This window comes from Onychostruthus taczanowskii, unplaced genomic scaffold (assembly GCF_017590055.1).
Source record: "Onychostruthus taczanowskii isolate IOZ18803 unplaced genomic scaffold, ASM1759005v1 scaffold31, whole genome shotgun sequence".
Lineage (NCBI taxonomy): Eukaryota > Metazoa > Chordata > Aves > Passeriformes > Passeridae > Onychostruthus > Onychostruthus taczanowskii.
Genome location: NW_024500461.1, coordinates 634,518 through 661,637, shown reverse-complemented (window position 1 = coordinate 661,637; position 27,120 = coordinate 634,518). Strand labels below are relative to the sequence as shown.

The window sequence follows — 27,120 nt, the reverse complement described above, 5'->3', positions numbered from 1 at the left end:
CACAGGGGATGATCAGTACCATATTGAGATGCACCTAAACACACTGTCAGGTCTGGCATGGAAAACAAACTGCCTTCTGGAGCATAAAATTTAAATACTGAAGATGTGACTTACAACAAGTGGACATTATAGTCCAGAAGTGGCTGACCTGATTTATAACTTGTGTCTTCATCTTAGATGACAGCATTATTTGTTCTTTCTTTGCTTTTGTGAGCTGCATAGGAATACGTAATTTAGAACTCTGTTCTCTTAAATATTCTCTTAGGAAAGCTCAAGAAAGAAATAACTCCCCACAAAAGATTACTTTTATGAACATCTTCAAGGAAAAAATAAGCTTATATATGCAGTAGTAGTTGTGGCCTACAGGGATATCTTTCTCATTGAATGATTTCATAGCCTGAGTCTTTCACTGCCCCTGTCTTCAATCTGTAGCTATTAGATTTGGGCACAAAGAGAAAGGCCTGAAGTAACAGCAGAGGAATGTATATAAGCAGAAGCCCTGTAAAACACACTGTACAGTATTCCTTTATACTATTTAACTGGGGTTTGAATTTGGCCACAGTTTTAGAAAAACATTATTAATAGATACTATTGGAACAATGTAAATGCTGCAATGTAAGGCTTACCTACGTTTATTTAATTAAACCTGAAAAAGAATTTATTTTCATACATAAAGTAGCATGGCAAAGAACTGCCATGACGAAGTCTAGCAAGATTAATCTGCCATAATGCCCTTCACCATTTACTTCCCTTCAGTTTGAATTTATATTTCAGGAAATGTTATCCTGAATTTAATAAATCTGATATTTAAAGAAAACATTGGTCTAGTGAAATTTATACGACATTTGTCAAAGTGCCACTGTTTTCTGAATTTCTTGTACATTTTATCCAGCCATAAAATATGGATCAGATTGTCATCTATAAGGATAATCAAAGTGCCTAAAACCAAACTGTACCTTTTAAACCTATCTGACCCTGTATTATATAGCAAGATTGAGCATCGTGGCTTTCTACAACATGAAAAATTATTTTGCTGAGTTATCAATTAACTAAGACATCTAAATTCATAGCCAAGCATGAGATACAAAGTGGTTAAATTAAGAAATATCAATAATTATTAAAAAACTACCTTGAATGTAAATTGCTCATTGAAAACAGGGTTAAGGGTCTTTCTGTGGACTTTTGTTTCATATTTCTTCTTCTTATCCGGCAGCAGGAAGACTTTCACATAGGGATCAGATGTACCACCCATATCTAATGCAGGCAGCTCAGCTGCTTGAATAATCCCAACCAGAAGCTGAAAAGAGAGGAAAAAAAGCAGAATGAAATTTCAAATAGATATCTATAAAAATACTGTAACAGAGGAATGCATATGCAGACTCTATTTCTGGTCTAGGAGAAACTACCCTCGCTTCTCCCTGCCACCCCCCCACTTTAAGAAAGGCAAATGAAGCAACACTATTGACTTTAGAAAAGCAATTATAGCAGATGCAGACTGTACAAAGGCTGTTTTAAAGCAGAAAAGAGGTTTTCAAAGGGCAGCTGATTACAGCTAAATACAGACTTCATCCTTTTAAAGACTGCAATCAAATAACTTTCAATTGCTCTCTCTTCTTGTGCATTATTTTTCTATGCTGAGCACCATGAATAGAAATCACATTATTAAACAATCAAGAATGTCTAATTTTGACTACAAAATTTGTATTCTAAACCCCTAACACGTAACCTTCCCCCAGCCAAACACAAAAGGTGATAAAATCAAATGCAAATTCTCAGGCAGAGCTTGACTGAAAACAAATGAATCTTGCAGTCTTCCTTATATTTACATTCTCTTGCTATGTACACAAATTTTCCCAGGTAGGAAACTAAGGACAGCATTTTCAAAAAATATCTCATGAAAATGAACCTTTGGTAACTAAATCCTAATAATAATTTGTAATCTCATTGCAAAACAGAAACATTTTATTTTTAAATCTCTTATACGCTTCAAAGATAAGACTGCAGCACAGATGGAACTTGTAAATGTCTTGGCTGGTTTTTTGTGTTATAAATGAAGGCTTATGCTAGGTTAACATATTATGTTATCTTAAGTTATGTTATGTCATGTCACGTCACGTCATGTCATGTAATCTAGACACCCCGACTTCATGAGGCCTCATCAGCATAATGCAGCTGAGAAAAAGAAAATATTTTTAATCTTGTTTCATAGATATAAAACTAAAGTAAACATTGAAGTGTTTCTTCAAGATCATCCTGAAGATATTAGGAACCAGGAATGAAATCTAAGAATATTTTCTTCTAAATCAGTGCTTCAATCATAATATATTTGCTTCTCTCATGGATGAATTGTTTAAGATTGGAAACAGGAACTCTTATCAACTGGAATACAGAACAATGTAGTTAATCTGTGAAAGAAACTTCTGGATTCTAAGAGACTCCTCAAAGTTGGATTTAAAAGTTGGACAGTTTTAAATTTACAGTATGGCCTGCATGCTTTCCCACTGATAGGACTCTTAAGTTCTATGAAACATTTTCCTTTTGCTGTATGAAACTATTCTTTTGTGTCTCATTTTTATTCTAGATGCATCAGTTCATAAATACACAAATAGGCTCAGGATCTACACCAAGTTTTTCACATCAAAGAGTGAAAAACAACTCTATGATTTTTAGTTAACATAGTGGAAAAAGCAATTCAATTCCCCTTTACAATTTCTCTCTCTAAAACTGAGGCACAGTGCTCTGGAGAGTTCCCTGGTCATCTTGTATTCTTAACCCTATGCAATATATTAGCCAAATTTTGGGACTGTCATTTCATGCCATTGCACTATACCAACTTAAATTAATCCCCACTCCTACTCTTTTACATCACCTATCCTTTGACAAATTTTAAGCTGCTACATAGTTTAGAGCAGCAAAACAAAATAGAAATCCACAACTCAGATAATTTATTATCTTAATTAAATACAATACAGACTTACAGATTTGTAGCTCCTCCATCCTATTTTCCTTTGTAAAATATGGCTCACAAAATCAACATACCCTTTAATAAAATTCACACAGAAAATTTGTTTTCATAGTCGAAGAAAACTGAAATCCATTTTTCAGAACACATTTGCAGCTTTTCCTTTCCCCCTCATTAAATCTTCTGCTTCTGAAGGGTCTACACTTCATACTGATTTCATACTGATTTCAAGGGGGATCAGTGTGACTTATCACATGGCCCAGCAATTTGCTCTGGGAGTTGAGGAAAAGCTCCTTTAGCAACACTTTCTTGAAAGGCTTCAGAACTATTTTTAGCTCTTGCATTGTAAAACAAGCACTGGTAGTCAGAAGATTGTTGAAATACAGGCAAATACTGTTTACTATGCCAGGCCATAGCTGTGTATAAATACCTTCCTGCTAATAGAGAAATTTTTCTTAATTTCTCTTATTGTATTTGCCTTGCAACAAGTAAGAGTACCATGCTCTATGAACAGCATCAAATAAAGAATATGAATGTGGAATTTATCACAAGTACATATGGAGGGCAGTTCAGGTGGTGAAGAAGAATTAACTGGAATTTATCTTGACTAGTCATTTCTTTCCCTAAACAGGAAAGAAAGATGTGATTTTGACTAATATTGTCAAAAAATTAAATGCAGGATATGTGTTCTCAAGTTTACTGAAAGATACACAGTAGAAGTGAAGAACTCAGATGAGTTGGTGTGCTTTGGGCCAAAACTGATCACAGTGAATTTTAATGTGAGGCTCTGAATTGGCTTAATTGACAAAACTGATCCCTGGCAAAGAGGCCAGGGAGTGGAATAAAATATGTTCAGCATGTGGCCAGACCTGTTAAGCTGGTCAATTCCAGGCCTTCACATTACAGTGTCTACTAATTCTGAAAACTTAAGTACGCCAAAGTTTAGTCTTACTAGCTTCAGAGCAGAGTACTGAAGGAGTATCAGTCCTTAAATTCTTGTCCAACCTTCCTGTTTTTTGGGGTACAGACCTTTGTATTTGAACTTTTACTCCAGACTAGAATTTTGGACAGTGTACTTTCATGGAGAGCAACTGAACCTGATGCAGTTAGTTATCACAGCAAAGCAAACACCTGATGAAGTGAGAGAAAGCAGTCTTACCAACCTTCTAAAAGACCCAGTGAGAATCAACTTACCTTTAGGCCCCTCTATTTTTCCTGCCATTTGTGTTTACTTACATTTTAAATAGTTGAAGGCTGAAACTAGTTTTAGTGACTGCATGCAAACTCTGTAATTTATGTGGATTGACACTGGTTGGTGATGCTTTAAGTTATTAATAATCATTAGGCAAACCAGATATTCAGTTTTTAATTAAAGGTGTAATATAAAGTCCAAGTGCATCCAATACCAATTTAGTAGTACCTCTGTAATGAATTTTCTGTCTTACTTTCTCCGTTTAGTCCATGCAAGTAGTAAGGATTTGGGAAATATCTACTCTAACTTAATGTATTACTTCATTCTCCACTTGCACACACAGAAACAAAATATTACAGGTTGGTTGTTTCAAACCTGATTGTTCTGGAAGTCATAATCCAAAGAATACTGTATTTTCCCTAGCTTCTCAACTTCTTTGGCTTCTTCCTTCTCTTCCCCATCAGTCAGCCCAGTCTCAGCATCATCATCCTTAAGAGCCTAGAAAGAAGAAATGTAATATTCGTAAATGAGGCAAACCGTTAAGTAGCAGTTTAAAATAGACACAATCCTCAAATCTATTTTAGAGCCATTAAAAGCAAGCAAAACAGCAGAAATTCAAATATGCAGTTTTCATATATATCTCTACTTTCTGAATTGCTCAATAAGATGTTATAAATCAGCAAGCAAGCAATGGAAGTAGGAAGAAAGCTCCTTGGACTATAACAAGCAAGGATTGTTACAAAACCTGCAAGTAGAAACAAAATATCATCTTGATGTGAAGAAATAGTTCTTCTGGGCTCAGACTGGCTCTTAAAGAGGCACAAGGAGGCAAACATGCTATTAAATAAGCCAAGTCACGCATTCATTCAACTTAAGAATCTTGGCAATGTCAAACCTGGTTGTACATGCTGTGCATTGTTTGCATTTGGCTACACATTTCTGTAGGACTACTGTGATAAAGAGCATGTGCTGTGGATGAGCTCTTTCTACAATCATATGCCAAACATTGTTCATGTTTTTTAGAATGAATATGGAAGCAAAGTTTCCACCATGCCATTAGCAAATGCATGTTCCTCCTTTTCCCTCCCTCCCGAGACCAATTTCCTTTTTATTCATTCTCGCAATAAAGCTTGGCTGAACCAAATTGATTGCAAGTTGATTTTGTTTGCTTAGAAAGAAACACAAAAATAAAGATATACAGTACTGCTTGCAAGCTTTGTCTATTGCATATAACCTATTTTTTAAAGGACACAGCAGTTACCTTAGATTTTATACATAATTAAAATACTAAATGATGTAAATTTTTTTTTCCTGTACCAGAAAGCAGAAGTATTTTCACTGCATAAAAGGTAATTCATACAATTATTAAACCATATGAACCATAATTAACTACGTAGATCTTATTCTTGCAGATTCTTTCCTGGATAAGTGAAAAATAGACAAAAGTGATGAGGCAAATAGTGAAAAAATGTGAAAAATGTGAAAGTAAAGTTGAGAGTGTGAAAATAAAGAATCAATACTGAGCATTCATCCAGAACTATTTGCGTGTTACAGCAAATAGAATAGATGTCTGTAAGAGCCCTATCCGAACGAAGGTTCTTTCTGTATGAAGTTTCTGTTTGCACAGACAGACAAAGTGCCAGAATAAAATGTGTTCTTTGTTGCAATGTAATTTTTCTGCAATTGTGTTTTTTTTGTGTCGTAGGAAACCCACAGCATTTCTTAACAAAAGGATGCTGCTGGAGCTCTCTGAAAAGGTAGCAAGGCTAGAGAGTAATGTACACAGCTGATAGTGGTTAAGGAAAGAAGAAACATGAAAGCAATAACATTCTCACTCAGCCTTGAATACAGTGAGGGCCACGCAACAGTTGTGTGGGTTTGGAAAGAAGGAAGATTCATCTCTCAAGTAGAAAATGTTCTTCTCCAGAAGCCAGATCTAAATAAAAAAGGTCAGACTCAAAACTGTATGATACTAAGCAATTATTTCTCTACTTTTGAAATTAGCTCAAAATTCTATTGGCATAGCTCAATGAAACCAATCCAACAGCTTTGATTTTTGCGAGCTGAGGAGCTGGGTTTCATGTAAATATCTGAATGTTAGTGAATGATGGACTCTCTACTAGAAACATAAATTACACCGTACCTGGATGAGATTGGGGGGAAAGGTCAGTGAGAGACAGAATCACCTGTGAGACTGGAAGAATAGTATTTTTTAGACTAAACCATTTCTATTTAGAAGGGCTGAACTGCCTGAAATGAAATTTGGTTTGGGACATTTTATCACTGAACTCTTAGTAAGTTCCTTGTACCAACATTTTTGTTGGTACAACCAGAAGTGTGACACTTGCAAACTGATAGGCTCGCTGGCAGACTATACATGGGATTTTCAGGATATGGAGTGATATGATTATGCCAAACACTCTTGCTTTTGGTAATAAAAATAAGCTTAAGGTTTTGTGGTCATAAAAAAGGATGTGACTCACTCCATCTGAAGCAACCAGGTTTATTTGAGCCTGGAAACAACAGGAAACAACAGGAAGTCAGAGTGGGATGCTAACTCCAAGATCCACTGCTCTGAATCATCCCAGTATGGTCCTGAAAGAGGACTCCATGATAAAAGTGTGATATACAGCTCCAGCATATTATTGTTTCTGGGACTAATAGTGGACTTTCTGCTTTTCCATCTGCTTTTGACCTGGATTTTCTTTGAGAAGAAATATTCTATGGCCATGCCCCAGGGAGAAAAGTGAGAAGGCAAAAAGAACATTATATGCTAATTTCCAAGTCACAGGAATTTGTAAACAGTCCATCAAGGCAATAGTTATATATCCATACTTTCTCTGGGAAAACAACATTCTCTTCTGCAAAGCTTTTCAGTCCAGATGATAGAGCTGTGGGTAGCTCAATGTGAAAAAAGTTCTTACTGTGACTACAGAAAATATAATGGGAAGCTAACATCTCTCTTGCAAGGGAGTTTTGAAGTGCAGGCAGGAAACACTCTATGGTTAAGAAACTCATCTCCACAGGTTATGAGAAGCCTACTGGAAAGGTGAAAGCTATTTCCATGAGAGATGGAAAACATTGTACATTATTGACATCAGCTGAGGTGCTACATGATTCTTCTTGACCTTGACTCAGAAACACTGAATCACTAAGAAAAAACATTGAGAAAGAAATAGTGTTTTGATGTGGACAAGTTTATGGCACTGGGGGGAGGAAAAAAAGGACAAATTATTATCTCTAAAGCAGTCTGTAAATAATAGTTTTTACTGTTAAGAGAGGAATTTGCTTTCAAACTAGAGGCTAATGCTTCAGGAAGAAGCTGAGTCAAAAGAAGTACCAAAGTTTCTCATGTTTGATTTAGCTTCTGAATTCTAAAGAGGAAGAAGAATTGGTTTGCTTCAAAGTACTTGGAACACCCTACAGGGATTTTAATTTTGTATTGAAATTCTCTGAAAGATCAATATTTAATGGAATACTACTACAACCCTCAATTTATAGCATACTGCATCACACTGTATTGAATCTTACTGTTGCATTGCTACAATCAATTAAAATAAGCAGCTATATTTTTTAATTAAAAAAATAAAACATTTTTAATTATAAGCAAGCTTTTTCATCGAGCCTTTTCAACTGATAAACTGTAATCAGAAAGACTGGATTTAGATGCTGAGGAATGTAAGCCCTGCCTTCTCTACCATTTTCTTTAAATTCATGACATTTAAAATGTTTTTTTCTGTGAAATATGCAACATGGAAATGCATAATTACATTGTGCTGGAGACTGGATTTATCTTTTCTAATTTGAGTTGACCATGAATTTTACTCAAGCATTTTCTTCATTCCTGCATTACATATGCAGAAACACACAACAGTAAAACATCTACTCCTCTCAAACCTGTGTAAGTAGCTGAAAAATAGGCTTATATGTGAATAGGTGTAGGAATGTACCAAGAAAGTGTTAATCCATCACAAACATTTCAAGGTGATACATCTGTGTCTACTGAAATCGGAACCACTACTCTGCAGCACTTCTTACAACAAAAAGACCTAAATTACAGCAATTTGAGATCTACTGTTCAATCTGCTGGTTTTATCTTCACTTCCATAATGTTATTAAGAGTGGTCCTGCAGCCTCCTCCTTTCTTCTGAGTTGTTAAAGAAAATGCCTAATTTCAATTCTTTTGAAACTCCACACCCTGTAGTAGATTTTTACACTTCCTGGGTTTTTTCTCCCTCTCATTTCCCTAGCTGACAAAAGCCTCTCTCCGGTGACACTGCATCCTAGCACTGCAAACATCCCTTGCTTTCAGCTCAGTTCCACCAAAACCCCTGCACCTTGTCACTAGACTTGCCCCACTACTATCAACCAGGAACCACATAAGAGATTCTGGGGCTTTAAACAACTTTACTTTAATCCCTCCTCAAACTATGTGTAGACAATGAGAGAGTCTGCAAGGGCGGTTGCTCTGCTGGTTGCCTCCATATTCCACATGTGCAGAAGCTTCAGGAAAGCAAAGTGGTAGAAGATTCATGTAACAAAGCTGCTGGGGGAATAAGTGTACTTCCTTGCCTCTGTACTGAGAGGCAGAGGCCACAATCATGACTGAGTCACATCTTGTTAATGACTAGTTTATGTTGCAAACAGCTTAAAATGCAAAGTGTCTTTCACTTTTGTATATAAAGAAATGCTTTCATTAACAGCAGTTTTGGGGTTCTTTCTGTTTATGAGGTGGCCTATAGCCTCACTTTTAAGGAAACAAGTTACCATGAAGCAAGGAGAGACATTGTGAAGTGAAACAAAACACTGACTGCAGCCTGTAAGTTTGTTTGCTGCACGGCGCATACTGCTTTCCTGAGTTCCATTTCCACCTGCCCCTCCATCATTTATTTTGGAATAGTGAAGGAAATATTGTTTTAATGTTTGAATGGTGCTCAGTCCTCAGGCTTGTGCAATGCCTAGTGAGCTGGAAAAAGAAAACAGTAAGATTTTGTAGCAAGAATGTTCTGTGCCATGTCCAACAATAAATTTATTGGAAAGGCAATTTTTCCTCCACAACTAGAAGTGACTTCTTTTCCACTAATGGTGGTACACCTCTTATCATTATCTTTCCCATTCAAGAACACCATAATTCTGATCTGGCCAATTTTTATCACAAGAGAAAACAAAAGCCTTTAAAAATTCCCATCTGGTTCCCTATCACAAAGCAGACAAGCCTGCAACTGTAATATGTTCTCTATCAGAGTCCCTCAGAAGGAAAGGCAACATTTCATTCATTCAGCATCTGCTTTCTCTCCATGAATTAATTTAAAGAGCATGTTGAGCCTGGGTTTCCAGTGGCTGCGCCAGGCTTTGGTCACTGTGATATCTACTTTGCCACTACTGCTGTAAGAATGTCGGCCTCACATACCAGCAGTGGGCCACACTGATGCACACAACGAGAAAAATCCTGCTGGGTTCAGCATGTGATGCCTTGACTTGCTTGATTACTCCCTTGCTTGTTATCCAGCTTTTAAATGGTCTTCATTGGGTTATTAAAAAGGTTTTCTTTCTTTAGGAGCTCTAAGACATGAGGTCATCATGTTCAGCTTAAGTGTTTGCTGAGTTGTTTGGGTACTAAAAGAACAACTTAATCTGGTGCAACAGAAAAATACAGAAAATGCTGCAGGTGTTCAGTGTAAAATATGAATACATTCATTTTAGTTGAAGCTGTTAAGCTCACAAATCAATCTGGTTTTGATGTTTTATAAACCCCTATAGCCAGTGTTTATAGGCTGAAAACAGATGAAGCTGATCTCAGACCTGGGAGCCTATTTTGGAAGTTCATCCTGTGGGTCAGGGTGTGCTTTGAAAGCAGGGCCCATGTGTGAACAGAAGTAGCAGGCACTCCTGCAAGCGCTCTGCCCCAGCTGCCATATGGCAGGCAGCGCTCGCTGCGCCGAGAGCAGGCTGCGAGTGGGAGGCAGCTCCAGGCTGCTTGGCCGTGCATGCTGCTCCACCATTGTTCTTCATCCTCCCCAAATTAACGGCAGTGGGCCAGATGGAGGCATGCTTTGGGACAGAGCTGGCTCCTTGAACTGGGAGGACCATTCAGAGTACTACATTTATTTGTGTTTGGAAAATCTGTCACACTATATAATTAGGACTATGTGCATTTGATAGTGAAAATTAACCTAAATACAGCCAGACATTATTTACTGAGTGCCACTTTGATCCACAGAGAAAAAGTTGGCACAGACCTGTTCTACTGGCTTAGTTCCTTAAAAAGAGATAAGATAAGTGTCTGACCATCTTCTAAATAGGACTTTATGAGGTACCTGATATTCTCATGTTTGAAGGCTGTTTGCTATTCATATTTATTATTTATCAATTTGTAAAGAGTAAATACCCTTGCTTAAAAAGAAAATTATTAAATATTCCAAAATATTTAGTTTTTATTTTCATGTTTTAAAAAGTTATACTTCATTTATATGAACTGCTGTTCTTGTGTAGATTATGCATACCCACTAATCTCAGACATAGTGTAGGAGTTTAGCTCTCCATACAGTCTGTGGATATAGGTAAATGTCTTGAGAGTCTGATTCAAGTAATTTAATTTAAGGACTAATTGCATACTTCCTAAATGCCACTCATTAGAAACTTGCAGACTCTGGTCTTGAATAAAGAACTCCAATTTGGTCTGTTAATCAAGATAATGCAAAAAACATCCTTGAAAATGCAAGCTTCCAGTGGTAAGACCTTCAATATAGAAAACATGTGAAAGAATGAGTATGATCTGAATCTTCATGTACCTCTAACAGTACAGTAGGTTACAAAAGAAGTAAAAAAATTAATTACTTTACAGAAAAAAATAGTTTAACAAAGGAGGAAAACAAACTCAGGAAGCATGCAAAGCAGGGTCCTATGTTTTCTTGGAAGTGACTGAGAGGAAGATACAGGAATGCAAATAAGCCCAGTCTTGTGTCTCACAGCTATTGCTTCCATATTTCCAGGCTTCTGAAATCTAATATAAATCTAAATTTCAAAAGAGTTTTACAGAAAACCTATTTGCAGAACACAAACACCCATCATTTTATCTTCATAAACATGTTATTCACATTTTTCAATAAGTTTTATGCACACTGCACAGTTGTCTTTGAGGCAGGTGAAAAAGCAGGACTACTGGTCAAGGCTGAGACTGAATTAATGTACAAACAAGACTCAGACAATCCATTTCGACTGCCACAGTAAACTTACTGGGTTTGTTTTCGATGAAGACTCATCCCCAGTGTTTTCTGACTAACCCTCTCCACTGCAGTGGCACTGCAGCACATCATCTTTCTGAGTGTGAATTAGGATGTCTCACTGCATTGTGGATAAGCCATGGCGAGCATTTAACGCCACCATTGGCTGAAGATGACAACAAATGGGGACTGGCATGCTGGCACCAAGACAGGCAGTAGCACTGTGGAATAAACACTCACTATTCTCTAGGCATTCAACTGGGAAAACAAACAAGCATGTAACCAAATATTGCAGAAGAAAAGACCACTGCCAGCAACAGAGCTCCTGTCCCTCAGAAAGATCTTCTTGGGGTTTTTTCTGGTAATAAAGGCTTGAGTTGCTTCAAATGAAATCCAGGCTCTCTAGATGTCAGTGTGGATTATCCTGACTTCATCTGGGCTATTGTCTTCATGCTACCAGGTCAATGCACTCTACTTTGGACTATTTCAGGGCACCTAACACTAAAAATCTTGTTCCTTCAGTATTTTGTCTGCATGGGGGCAAGGGTGCTGGATGATCAACAGCTAGAATTGTAAGGTGAATCAGTCTAAAAAAACCATTGTATGTCGGAGTTCAGCTGGGTGCAATTGCAGCTCTCACTGTCATGTCACTTTACAACACCTGCTATTCAGAGAGGAAAATTAATCAGACTATTCTGATTAAGGTAGTACATAACTCCAATGTAAAAGGAAGACTTGTGTAAAGGAAAAACAAATGTACAGAAAAGTCAAGTGGCTGACTGAAGGACACAGTAAGTCAGTAGCAGAGCCAAGAATATACTACTTATACTCCAGGCTGTAGTACATACACCTATAACCAAATCTCCTGTTTCACCTAACACACACATTGTAAGCAAAAAAAATTTCTTTACTAGTTACAGGGTTTTAGCCTGATGAAATTCTTAAATCTCCTTTTCTACAAATGCTTTGTGACCTCATAAAATGTTCAGACCACAACAATTATTATCCAAGTAACAGGGCTAAATTTTAGTAAGTTCTCAGTGGTGCTGTTCATGAATGATTATGTCTATTCCTCTTCTTAGCCCACAGGCTGAGCTTAATCAAGAATTTTGCTGTACCAATGCATTAAATCCAGACATAATAAATCTGAAGCTATTACACCATCTCTGAAGCAGAGTCTTCAGGACCTTTTTTTCCCGCTCAAAGAAAAAAAAGTAGTGGGAGCCACCAGGAGCATTAGTAGAGATTGAAAGTTGTGAAGATGAAAACTATGATGGGGAAATCTCACAAAAACACTAGTGCCAGTTCTCACTAGGTTGCACCAACAGAAACCGGTACTAAGACCACTTAAAAAACTTTGGTATGGAACACTAAGAATTTAAGGCCTGAGCACTGTACTGAGATGATGTGAGAGCCCACAGCAAGTTTCATGAGGTAGCAGTCAATTTAGCAACACTTAGAAACTAAGACATTAAAAATACACATTACTTCTGTCTACTTTTGATATGGTGACATTTATACAAAAAGGAAATATAATTAGCAAGTTATTTTTATGCGCTGATCAATTTTCAACTTGAGCTTTCTGGTACAGTTTGACTTAATATTTTAACTGTAGAAAGAACGACAACCTCTTTCCTTCTGCTCTCCTCTACCCTCCCCAAATATATATCCAACCTAAAAATACCCAATCAATTTAGTTCAGCCTCTTGATGTGTGTTTCAAAGCTACTACATGTCCATCTCTGCTAAGGAGACAGAGCTGTCAGGAGACTATGCATGAGAGCTTAAGTCTAGGTGCGTCCAAATAGCAAAATAAACCTACCGCAAGTGACAATCCAGAACAGTCATGAGACACAACATTGACAAGAAGGACATAGGAGGAAGAAATAAAAATTAAAACATCCACACACAAACATTAGTAGAAAACATGGAGAAATGACCTTTTTTACAGCTGTACCTTCATTAACAATTCTGCCTTCCCTAGAAGGAATCTAATACTCCCTTTGGCCTTTGGTAGAGCTGTACACTCGACTAGAAAAAGTAAGCCTTGCCTGCAATGGAAACAGGTCTCAAGACTGAAAACCTAAACTTATTTTCAATTCATCTCCCATTCTACCTCAGCTACATCTTTTGATAATCTTCAATAAAGACAATTTCTCTTTTAAACTGTGTTTAGGGAAGTGGATATTTTGAAGTACATTTTGAATATTCTAAAAGAGACAAAAAATTTATTCCCCTTTCTGTAATATCTAGCTATCAATGTGTGACTTTTGAGCTGACTGTGTCTCTATTTCAAAAGGATCTTCAACCATGCCAAGTTACATGGCTCTATAACGATTTGGCATGGATGGGCATGAAAAAAAGCAGTTCAGAAGTTCTCCTCAACCAAAAAATCCAGATTAAGATAAAACTTTTCTTTCCAGGAGCTGCTGTTTTCAATTTACCAAATGGCACTCCCAACTTTGTGCGCCTAGCGAACTAGGATCCTGCAAGATGCCATATGACTTGCAACTGCTATTATGCACTTTTAGCTGAAGGCAGAAGTAATTAGCATTTGCAGGTTCAGGCCTAACAATGACTGAAATAGGTCTTTCAGTTTTTGACAACATTAGTACTATATGTTGCCCTTTATAATGGCATTACATTTACATCTTACTCTTCAATTACTTTTTAAAGAATTTGCTTCTTTGAAGTACTAAAAGGCAATCTTATTATTCCCCTTACTGTTTTATGCCAGATCCTCTAAAATGCCTCAATTCTCTTAACTGAAGTACACTATATTTAGCATTACCTTGAGTTCAGCTAGGTATATTAAAACCTGCACTGGTAAGTCAAGATTAACTGTTAGATAAAAAAACACATCATACAGAAAAAAATGACAGCCAAAATGTTGCATTAGGAATCAAATTGGCAAAAGTTACTGAATGCCAAGGACTTAAAATCTGTATACTGTCACACTGCTAGAAATGAATTTAAGATGCTAATTTAAGAAGTTTTCAGCCTGGGTTTGAAATCCCAGACAGTGAAGAGAAGTAGTGGGAGAGTTGGTGATCTACTTATTAGAGGTCTGACATTTCAACAACTGTCAATCTACCCTCCTTAGGTTTAACTGCGCAAAATAAAACATGCTAGTTAAATCCCAAAATATTCAAGCAAATGTAGGTTTAAATAACTATACCAAGTATTTTGAATGGAATAATCTTAAAATACCTATCTATGCAACATTTCAAAGTTTCAGCTCTTTTTGTCGACAAAAGATGCAGGATTCCACTTTTTATCAAATTTTCCCACTAAAAAGATACAAATGGAGCTCAATATTAATAAAATAATGTAATTTTGTATTTCAAATACTTATTTTCCAAGAATCCATGGTCATTTATCCAGGTCCTAATGAATATAATTAAAGACACTTAATAATACATTGTAAATACAACAAAGGCCTTACATGATATGGAACAAATTCCACATAAATATCAATAAACAAATTGCACATTATTTATCCTATGACAAAGTATTAGGTTTGTTATCATTAGCAGGACATAACAAAGTTCTTCAGAAATTTTCCATCAGCTTAATCAAAGCAGTTCTTCCAAATTATTCTGGGTTCAATAGGAGAGCTAGCTTACAGTAGCCCAGGATAAGCCAACAAGTGATGACCTGATTTTCCATACATTGAAGGGGAAATATCTCACAATTTCTTAATATTAATACCTCAGAACAGAGTCTATAAATCAAATACAGGGATGAATGCTAAATCAAAGTGCTTTAAGAGAAGGAGTTTGTTTCACAATCACCATACAGAGAAAAAAACCACCAGCATAATATCTTCTTCAAGAGAGAACTCAAAATTCTGCTCTGGTATTTCTTGAGCTCAGTCTCATTTATCTTTCTAACCTTGGAACACCTCCATCTACATTAGTGATTTTGTGTACTGAAGATGTTTTTCTCAGGTGTGAATTTGGCTTGTGTTGGTGCCACACACTCCAGCAGACCAGTGTGGCACACAAAGCACTGTATCTCCAGGAGGAACCAAGGTTGAAACTGTGCACTAGCCCAGTATCTAAAGTACTCCACTTGCAATGGGGATGTAAGGGTCCCAGCATTTGCTCTTTGTCCTCTTGTTTCTGAAACTGAAACTGGAAACAGCTTGGATAGCTCTACTCTTATCTATTATTTTCCTCCCCTTAACTGTGCTCCTTTCTGACTCCTCTCACGTGATCTACTGCAGCTGGTCATCAGACTTGTAAGGCTGCCTCACCCACACCTCAGTTCCAGATCTTGCTCTTCCCCTACTACATCCTACGTGCCTGGAAAAGCATGCTAACCTGTTCCAGGACTCTTAAGACTGGCTGATGAGCCTCACTGCTGGCTGCTCCATCACTGATCAGTGGCATTTCACCACTTGTTCTGGACTGGGCCAAGTGCCTCTTTAGCTACTGTGCTTTAAGATTCTCTTCTCGGATCTTGTCCCTGACCAGCTGGCCTTAGTTCTCAGGTTCTCAGCTCTGACTTGTATTTCTGATCAACGTGCCTTCAGCTCAGCTTTCTTCTATGCTAGATCCCAACTTGTGGAATCATCTCCTTATTCCTGAATATGCTTTTATTCTCTCTTTTTGCCTGGGTAATTGCTCCTGTACTACTCTAGTTCAACTTCCCCCGGAGTCTTGGGAACACAGACTTGACTATGCAATATCTTTAAAGTTATTTGCTTCTACTTATGAGGGTTTGCAAAGCAGTTCTCTAAATTTCTTCAGTCCTTCCTTTTTGAAAAATCTAGTCCTTTGTCTTCTTAGCTTATGAAATCTCAGAGTTTTGAGGACAAATAGATACTTCATGTTTATTTCCTCATTCTGCTGCTTATTCCAAACAATTTGCTCCAGGAAGAGCAGTACTAAAATCCCATGAATAAAAAGCTTTGTCTTCTCTCAAGAAGATATTAGCTGAGTCTGTGGCCCTTAGTATTAAGCCCTGCAGCCTCTGCTTCTCTTCCACCAAGTAGATCTGAAGGACAAGCTTTTCTGCCCTTATGAAAATTATGCTGCTCTCAAAGGGCGTTATATTAATCTTCTCCAAGTTACCCAGTTGACTTACAGCTCCAAGTAGGCCTGTTATCTTTAATCTTCTCCTCTCTAGAACAAAATGAATTCTCCAAACATCACTGTGTTGAATGTCCCTGTGGTTTTCCTTTTTCATTATATCCCCTTGCTTCTGACTCTATACTATTGTTTCCTTCTCAACTGAACTTTTGTGCAAAAAGAAATTTAGAGTTCACAACTACTTTTCTTTATCTTGTAATCTCAGAAATACTGCTAGTAAGATATATAAAGATACATAAACACTGGCCTTGAGAGAAAAGTACAGTGAAAATTGCACACAGCTGCTCCATTTCTGAAGCAAGCAGGATACCCTTGATAAACTCACCCCTTAAGGATGAGTCACTATATGCCTGCTCATGTGTTTTTAGCAGAGCAGGGAAATTGGCTGGCTGCTTCATCAGTGATGCCACACCCAGGTTCATCCCTTGTGATACCACTGAGAAGATGCTGTCAATCAGTCCACTCTTCACAGAGCCACTACTGAGACAACAAGCACAGCTTTTTCTAGACACATCAAACAGAAACCTTCAAATGCAACCCAAAAGTTCAAGAAACGGAGAGTTACTTTACCTGGTCTTTCATGCTTTTCCCTAAATCTTTAACATCTTTCATGTTAATAGCATTCTTCCCTCCCTTCTCCTTTCCCTTCTTCTTGTTCTTCTTTTTGAACAAGCATTTCTTACAGAGACAAAAGCAGCAGGTGAGGATTAATAGGACTGCAACTATGGCTATGGCTATTAAGGCCCAAGGTGGCACTGGAAGAGAAAAAGACAGACACAAAAAGAAGGTAGTAAACTGTTAGTAGGGTTAAATTTAGAAACAAGCACATTTCTCTCACAGCTAAGCCTTTTTCAATGAAAATGCCTTGCAGAAATACCTGAGATCCTTTCTAAAATATCCTGCCATCATTTATTTCTCCCAACTGAGCATTTGCCCATACAATGCCAGTTTAACACATCTATCTATATACAAGCCTGGTGACACATATCAAACTCACCTGCAGCTATTTTGATTCATCAACCATCTGAAAAGATTATATCCAAAATATTTACACTGTGCAATCTGTAAAATGCTCGGCACATTTAAGCAATTACTCATTTCTTTCTTTAATCATCTCCCCAACCCACCTGGCATTGTGGCTGACTCGGGCAGAACTGACTGGAAATTTCCCTTTTCTGGAATGGTGTCTGATCCAAGCAGTCAGTTCTAATGAACAGCCCTTTTCCTCTGCCCACTGCTGCACTTGACAGATTTGCAGATTCCCTGCAATAGCTGCAGGTCAAGGTCACCAGTGAAGACTGACCAAGGACAGAGGGCTGTCCAATCCACAGGCATTTGCCCTATTTGGCATCTTGCCCTTAACACCAGCAAAGTTTCAGCACACAGCTGTATTGTCACCTATACTCTTCTATAAACAAAAGATTGTGTTACATTTTTTCATTAAGTTCAGGCTGCAGGACATGGCTGAAGCATGAATACATAAGAGAACACTCACTAGCATAAAATGTTCTTGTTAAAGATCAGAATTTTTGGAAAAAAGCAATTAAGATGACACTTAAACACAAGTACTCCAGAAGGCAATTATCTTCACACAAATCAGCTTTAATGACTACTGATTTCCACATTTAAGCAGAACACCTGACAAAATTTTTAATCTTGTAAGCTGTCATTCTCTAAAAATCTTGAAATGCACTCGATCTGCAAGATACTCACTACATTACCTAAAGGTCTCTAGTATGATACAGAGCAAAACCAAAAAGTGAATCAAATTTGACATGTTGATGTCAGTGAATCACAAAAGGGAATGGACAGTATAAACAGAGAAAATTAATTGCCTAAAGGAGAGAAGAGGAGTGCAAAGCATAGTCACTGGAACTTCCACTATGAATTGCCAGTTCAGGAAGATGAGAGAGCATCTACACCTTCCTTATTCTATATTTAATGGACTTTTTTTCTAACTTTTATTCAAACAACCCCATTGACAGATGAAAATGTAGGAGAATAGTTAAATATTTCTGTAATATTTTTGTGCCTCCAATTGTTCATTAAATGCAGCTGCTATAAAAGGAAAGCTGTACCATATGTAGAACAAATGAGAACTGATTACTAAACAAATGAGTGGTAAGACACAAATGGTGAACAGATCAGCAGCTGTTTATGGGATGTATTTTATGAAGTCAGCAGCAGCAATTCTGCAGTTAAAGTTGCATTAGATCTGCACTAATCATCACTTAAAATATGTATTTCATGCATTAGTATTTAATTTTGTCTTCAAATCTGGTGTAGTACCATTCTGTAGCACAACTGATGCTTTTACATTTTTATTTTCACCCAGCACTCAGAAATATAAACCCATCAGCTTTCACAAGGACTATGTGCTTTACTCAAATTCTAAACTTCATGTGTACTTAGTCTGAAACAGCATTTACATAACACTGTATCTAAGATAATCCACAGGAGTTATGACAAAAGGAAATTAATGATGTGCCCAAATTTATCAGCTTTTTGTTTCACTGATCTGTCAGCAGTGCCTGCAGCATGAATACGGGGGGTAGCAACAATATGGGATGGGGTTCTGCCAGCAGGATGCCACTCTGTGAGGTAACAGAAAAGGAACACATCAAGTGCAGGTAAACTGTGAGAATCAATGGGTTGAGGAGACAGGGAGTGTAGGCATTAATAGGACAAACACATATGCACCCTGCAGATGAAAAAGCTTGTGTAGGTAGTGAATTCAAGTGCCTTTGTGCTGAAAATGTCGCATCAGGTGGTATTCTGGCACTGCTGCCTTGGTTCTCTGAAGCATGAACAATGTAGGGTACCTTGGGGAACATTTGAAACACTTGCAGATACCTCAGCTTCTTTTTCACTATGTGTTGTCTGCTCTCATCTGTTTGTAATTTAATTTCAACCAATAGCTCTTGTGATGCAATTAAATGATCATTGAATTAATATCTGGGACGCCAAGAGTTATGCAGAATTCCTTACTTACCTCTTCAGAAAAAATATGCTTCCTTTTTTTATTAAACAAAGCATAAGCACTAAAGTAAAAAAAAAATAAAAATGAGGCAGCACAAAATCTGGACAATTACAAAACCACTGCAAAATTCAAAACCAAAAAGGAATGGATTATTTTTCCCTATAGAAGTGTACTATCTCTGTCAAGGAAATGGCTCATCTGAACATTGTTGTCAACAAAGATTGCCCAGTCAATGGATGTAAATAGTAGATTTAAGACAAGTGAAACATACAGTTATCACTGGCTTTGAAGAGCTGTTTGTTTTTACATAGTTGACAAAATTTTCCAGAATTACTTAAGATTTTGAGAGTTCTTCCACCTGTGCTCCCCAATTTATGATGTTGCCAGAGGAGCCTTGAATTTGGAAAAAGATAAGGTTTCAAAAGCTACCTTTCTATGAAGTAATCTCCAGATGGACAGACTGAATTCACTAGTCAATTTGGAAGACTCAAATCTGCAGCCTTTTATTTTTTGTAGGCTGCTGTTTACCAACTATGACTAGTATCTATAAAAATCTTATCAACAGTGTAAGAAATTTCTTTTTATGCAGCAGCTCAAATTGAAGATCCATATTGATTGATTTCAGTTGGACTTTACCCATGCTTGTATCAGATTTTCAAAGAATTATATTTTACCACCGGACAACAGTGGGAACCTACAGTTCGAAGACTACCTTCATCCATACTGTACCAGTTTGACCAGGCTCAGCAGTTTGAAACCTCAGGAGGTCTCTCAACATGAACCATAGAACAAAAGACCTCTGTGGCAGACGAAGCAGGTGGGTAACTCGAAAAATGCAGATCATGACCCATGCAGATCAAGGTGTCAGGGAGCCAGAAGCGTCTTGTACAACTTGTCTTACCGACTGCCTGCACAAGGGGGTGCTTTGAAACAAGCAATACTTACCTACCCGACCAAGCAAAAGCTATTGGTTTAAGGATAATTAATATGTGTGTAAATTTTCTGGTGTTTCAGTGCTATTTTCTTTGTTCTACTCCTCTGGGAAAATACAGAATACTTATTTTGAAGAAGCTGTCATGAATGTCTAACTGATTTGGTGATTCTACAAAGCTCTTAAAGACAAATCTATAAGAGGGGATTTGCTGAGTAGCAGTTAGTAAATAAGATCTTGAATTAGTGTTATTGATCCAATCCAGGGTATGCTCTAGGACTTTAGTCAGAAATGCAGGAATGAAGCCTATTTGCAAAAGGAGAGTGCAGACAAAAAGAAACACATGGCAACAGCATGGGCACTGAAAGGAGTAAGCTCTAGGAATGTCTTGAATCAAGGCATTTTGAGTACCAATTTTTCATACTTCACTCATGCTGAACAACAGTCAGACATGGATGCAGATAAATGTGAGCTCTCTTACCCCTCTCTGTTGCTTCCTTCCACAAATGCCAGACAGAGTTGTGTGCATATTGTGGGTCATTTGATGCACTTGATACATTTCACAAATAAAGCAGCTGTGATGCTCTTAGATTATAATTTTAGTTTGGGCTTGGAGTCTGCTTACAAGGCTTATCTCCAGACCATACCCATAGGTCATGCTTGTATTTGTGTTCTGCAGTGATCTGTGAGGGCACAATGGACACAGTGGGAATACATGTTCCCAGAGGTCACCTAGTGATGTTCCAACTGCAAAAGGCAATTTGCCCATGAGAGTGAACCTAATCCAAAGCAATGCCCCTACAAACCTCAAGTTCTCAGGACTGACTGCTTCATTTCACTGACTTGCTTCTACTGAGCAGCACTAGGTACAGCTTATGTCCCAACCTGTCATTAAATCTTGGTCCTTTGAGCATGCTAGAATCTAAGGGAAGGATGTATTACTGAGTCATTCAATTTAAGAGTTACAAACTTTGTCCTTTATATAAAGACATCCTTACTTGGCTTTACACAAAATACTTGGAGAGGTACAGGCCTCGGGACTAAAACTGACATTTCCGTTAGATGATCTAAAATTATCAAATGCCTCGGAGGACATCTGACTGCAGAGGAAAGACTTTAAGGGGGAAGTCACAAAATGTGTAATGGCATCAAAGTGCTGCAGTCTGGGAAAGAGAATAAAATCCTTAATCCTAATGATCTTCTTCCCTTTCTGAGTGCAATGTCAGAAGAAACTTTACCAACTTAGAGCACAAATAGAAGAAAGGTCAAGGAAGAACTGAAGAGCTGAATTAAAAAGTGAAGACTCCCATAGCAAAAGTCCCTAGTCATCCTGACTGAAAGATCTCACATGGTTCATAATTTTTGTTTATAGGCTGGCTGTAACACCAGCATTGGTCTTTATGTGCTACGGTTGCAGGTACAATTAGCATGAGCCACACATGTTCATGGGGATCATCACTTTTTTGGTTCAGTGTCCTCTCAAATCTGAATGCAAGTGGGTGCTAAGACAGCAGGTAATCGTGGTCTTGGTGCATGGCCAGCAATGCCTGAGGTGCACCATACACAGGCGAGAGCTCAGAGCATGTATCAGTCACAGAAAGAGGGAGAGCAGGGTGCTGGAGCTGCGACTGAGCTGCTCCACCTCAGAATGCCTCTGCTCACTGCAGTAGAACTTAGCAAGGCTGGTTGCAGTTGTATGTATGCTTTTTTTCAAGGGACATCAGATTGTATATCAACAGTACAAATCATGCAGGGGTATGCAGGAAATTCTTGGCAGGCATTCTGCTCAGCTCATGGACATGACACCGGGCTGCGGGCTCTGCTGCACTGGTTCATGGTGTGTGCCTGGCTGATCAGAGCAGCTGGGCCATGTGTTCTGCAGTGTGGTCTGCCACACTGCCTGGGGGTGTGTGCTGAAGGACTCAGTGGTCCCAGGCTGGCACCCCAGGCATTCAAGCTAAAATTTTTTCATGACCTCTATCTATTAAGCAGAGGTACTGCTTGGGATATTTATAGTGGTTTTTCAAATTTTGAGAGAACACGTACCAACAGACCAGCTATCCTAAGCCTCATTCCAGTGCTGGGATGGAAAGAAAACCCATTCTCGTGTCACACCTCACCTCTGCCTCAAAAAAGCACCACAAAAGACAAATCCCTTTGCTCCTTCCTTGCCAAGATAAACTTGCCAAGAAAGCACCACTGGTACGAATGCACACAACAGCTCTTGCCACTCTCTGCTCTGTTCCGCCAGCACACAGCTATCACCATGATGTGTATAAGAATACATATTATAAAAATGCAGGTGTGTGGAATCTGCACGTTATTACATAGTTATACTGCTAATACAGAAAAATGAAATTTAATCTGGTTATTCACAGACTGTATACAACTCAAATCTCTCAGACAAAATGTTTTCACCTGCTATTTAATAATAAAAGCAGGCTTTGACCTTCCTTTCTGTTTTTATGTACTCATTTTCATTTTAAAAGACTGAAGCAAAGAATCTAAACATGGGTTGGGCCCTTGCCTAGTATTTTGACCTCCTTTATTTTGAAAGAAGCTATCAAGATTGCAAGCTTGTATCAGCAGTGGCCTTTGTCAGAAAAAAATCTATTTTCAAGGTATGGTCAATAGCCATGTTGCTTGTCTTTTTCAGAAGCTCATTTAGCAGCACAATTATGATAAGGATGATGATGATGATGATTGATTACGAACTTGTGTCTTTTTGCACAAAAAGCACCATTCCTGACTGGACAACCATAAATGCTGTAATGATCATTAACGCTGTTGCAGGAACCACTGCCAAAGTGATAAATAGATTTGGTTTACATTAGCTACCAGTCTAAAAGCATCATTTGACCTCATTAATAGATCTAATAAAATCTGGAATCATGCTCCATAAGAAGACTGTCCTTTTTAGAACAAGAACTCCATGGCTTTTTTTCTGATCTCCATAAATATAAGAGCTGAAATTTTGTACCATTGTAAGGTCACAATTCTCTCCAAAACACTCAGTGCAAATGCTAGGCATTCAAGTTTGTCTTACTTCTTCAGTCTGGAAGAAACTTAAACTGTTCCTGGGGGGCATTAAAAGATACCTGTACAAGACCAGTGAATTTGCATTCTTGGAAAACTGGTCAGTTTGCTGAAGGAACCAAGGACATATTCATGGATAGTAAATTTCATGTTAGTAAAATTTCATGTTAGTACTCTGAAATTGCCTAGGTATTATATGGCTGATGTATAGACACAGCATTTTACATTTGTGAAAAGATAAAGATACAGACTGCATTTGATGCCTTAATCCACAGTTCCTACATGCTACAGTTTCTTTTTTTGTCCATGTTTAAGGTACATGTACAACACACTCCTCACTGCTGCTGTACTTCTCACTTTGCCTACCTAGCAATGTCAGAAGTTCATAATTCAGCATACCTGGAATAGGTTTTGTTTCATACTGTGCTTTAGCCTTCTGCTAATTAGCCTAAATAATTAGTTTACATGAACTCTAGTCAGGTCTTATATTCAGCTGGGCCATGAGAGTGTGTTGTGTTATAGCTGTAACTCAAAGTAATAGTTTTAGTTTCACATTCAGATGATGTGGATCTGAAAGAAGCCTGGCAAAGACTGTTTTATAGCTCACATACCATCCTGAAGGACAGCATTACATGTTCTTGTATAGTGTGGATTAATAGAGCAAGTATGTACCAATACTTTTTTGGTGGACTTGTCAAGTGAAAACAACTACTATCAGTATGTCTCTTAAGAGAGAAACTCTCCCTAAGAATCTCACCTACTATTTTCATCACCCTTTTAAAAAAAAATGATGTTAAGTAGAGGGTGGAGTATGACTATGCTAAGGACAGCAGAGGAACCACGAAAAAGAAGACTTTTCGTCAACTTCTGCATTTTATTTGGTGATTGCTGCTGATTCTAAAATTCAATGATGTTGATAATGGGAACCAGAAATCTATTATCCCCTCTGATTTTGGCTTATAGTTTGAATTATTTCCTACACAATGCCATGACTTTAGCATGAGTTAGATGTGCAGTCATAAATTAAAGCTTCTGGCTAGATGAAGGAATTTATTTTAAGTCTCTTCATTTCCTGGAGGAACATTTGAACTATAAGATTAACAAATCAAGTTTATATATATTAAGAGTGGTGAGCTGTGCTACCAGTTTCATATCAGAAGACCCAGCCTTGTTTTAGTCCTACCCTCAATCACCCAAAACAAGGACCGTAGGCATCTGTCCTTCAAAGGGATTTTAATTCCCCACTGTTGAGTGGGCAGGTGAACCAGTCTGCTGCTCTGAGACATGTGTTAGGGATTTCTGATGAAAAACCTCCATTTCAAATCCCTGTACCTGGCTTGTTGCTGGACAGCCAGCCTGGGAGGCTTTTCATTGTTCTGAGACCCCATGACTCCCACCCGTGCTGAGTCTGAAGGCCAGCCATGTAATACTAAACGCAGGCTGCCAAGGTTTTCTCAAATTATGCCAGTCATTCTTCCTGGATATGACAGAAATAAATTCCCTCTCTCAGTACCAGACTCCACCTTTGATTATCTGCATTAGGTGTCAGTTTTGCCTAATGCTGCCCAAATGAAAAGCAGACACATTCTGGGCACTTACATCCCTTATGGGATGTAGCTGTACGAGCTCAGCTCACAGAAAGAGCATCCTTTCCTCCATCCTATCGACCCTGACTGTGCTCAGCACAGATTGATCCTACAAGTACATCCAGAACAGACTTTTTGCACTTAGTGAAGCATTCCTGGAAGGGCACATTGAAAACTCAATGCTGAAATGTCACAGCTTCTTCTTGTAATGGGAAGAGAACAGGAAATGGAACCATATGCCAGGTCTTAAAGTCAATTATTAGACATTCTTGTTTGATTTTGCTGCAGAAAACAGACTGAGGGTCTGACTCTGAAGTTCTATACTAGGCTTGAATCTACAGTCCTCTGGCTGACACCACTCCATGTTCACTGCTTATCTTTGAATTGCTTTCTGAATGATTTGTTAGTTGCATAATCAGAGAATAGTGTTATGTTCCTTTTAAAAAAAGGAAGCCAGCAGGCTTAAAGATCACAAAGAATGCCACTAAACCTTGAGAGCAATAAATTTAGCACCAGACCCTGTGTATACTCCTCTCCTGAGACAGACATACATTTAATTACAAAATAAATTTTTACTCTAGTAATAGTTTGCTCCAGTATTTACAGCCAACCTTAGAAGCTGCTCTTGATGAACATATTCTCTTACTGCTATTTAAAAGCCACTGCATCCCCTCATTTTCAAGAGTTCATCTCATTTACTAAAATCATTTAATTAAACCCTATTCTTCTTACTGGATTAGTTTCATTGCTGCTAATCAGAGACTGAAAAAAATCATCAAATTTCACATTAGAAGCACACAGCAGAGTTCTTGTTACTGTCTCCCTATATATACATTTTTTAATGGATTTGATGTGATTAATCTCTGGCTTTGCCAGAAGAGAAAAAAAAATTGGAAAGGAATGGCTAGGAAAAACAATCACTCCTGGAATTAAAAGTCAGTCTGCTGAAATCAAGGGCTGTGTTTCTGGTGACTTCTGTCCAGTGAGTTTTCTGTCCCAGGTTTCCAATTCCTCTGGCAAGTATTCTGCCATTAACTAAAGAAGCTCTCTCTTAATAAGAACTTTGCTACAGCTCATCAACCATTCTTTCAAACCTATAGCACCACCAATAATGAACAATTAATCCTCAGCCTCCTCAGAACTGAGTTAAGCTTGGAACAGAGAGGGAAAAGCAGCAAAAGAAAATGGGTTCTGTGAAGCATGAAGAAATTAAAATAAAAAGATGATAAAGAAAATAAACATTAATGGTAGATGAGCAATCAATAACGTCCAAAGCTTGCAAAGATTGCCTTGGAAACCAAGTGCTCTAAAGGAATTTAATAAGTATAAATGGAATCTGAGAAAGATTTATTTAAGAGTGAATTAATTCTTCAGCGTATTTTCCTTTTTTTTCTTTCTTTGCATGATTTTCTCTTAGGCTACTTCATTTTCTGCATATGGTGCCACAGGACAGCAACAGATTTATCTCTAAGTTATATATGTTCTTCCATAGTGATTATTCCAGCAAGCAAAATGTTAACACATTTAAATTAATGCAAATGCGTTAGTGGTTTGTTATTGGCTAAAAGTGCTTCAAAAAAGACTAATAGTGATACACAGATGCAACTTTGCATCTGCAGTCTAATTAAAACTAATCCAATTAAATATGGTGCCTCTGCAAATTTGTTTGAGCACTACAGAGAACGAACAGAATTCCTTTTATAGTTGGACAGAGCTTCCAAGAGCCAATGTGTCTGCCATTTCACTTAATTTGGAACCACTTTAATAGCAGGTGAGTAATCAGCAAATCAATTCTCCATGGCTGCTTTGGAACTTTTCACTCAGAGAGGCAGTGATAATGCATCCATAGATACAAGAGCAATGGAGGCCACATGGAGGCAATGTCCTTTCATTATGCAAAACAATACAGCTGGAATAAAGAAAAAAGCAAAAAGCTTGAAGCTGTAAGTCATCCTTTAGCCTCACTTATTAAGGAAAAATACTACAAAAAAACTACTTTTGCAAATGAGTTACATTACTGATGTGAGTTGTTCACAGCAAAGTTGGGCATCATCAGAACTTTGTCCTATCTAGCTATTCCTTTTAAAATACTTTCCCCCACCCCCCCACCCCACC

General features: G+C 37.9%; 1 protein-coding gene across 1 annotated transcript in view; it reads right to left on the bottom strand.

The window, feature by feature from the left end:
• SYT1 (synaptotagmin 1) overlaps window positions 1-27,120 on the bottom strand; it is a 241,185-nt gene that overhangs the window by 67,925 nt on the left and 146,140 nt on the right. Inside the window, exons 4-6 of the mRNA XM_041409785.1 lie at window positions 17,043-17,227; window positions 4,530-4,652; window positions 1,130-1,297 (exon numbers count right to left, since the gene is read on the bottom strand). Coding sequence (XP_041265719.1) covers window positions 1,130-1,297; window positions 4,530-4,652; window positions 17,043-17,227 — 476 coding nt within the window. The remainder of the gene's footprint in view (window positions 1-1,129; window positions 1,298-4,529; window positions 4,653-17,042; window positions 17,228-27,120) is intronic.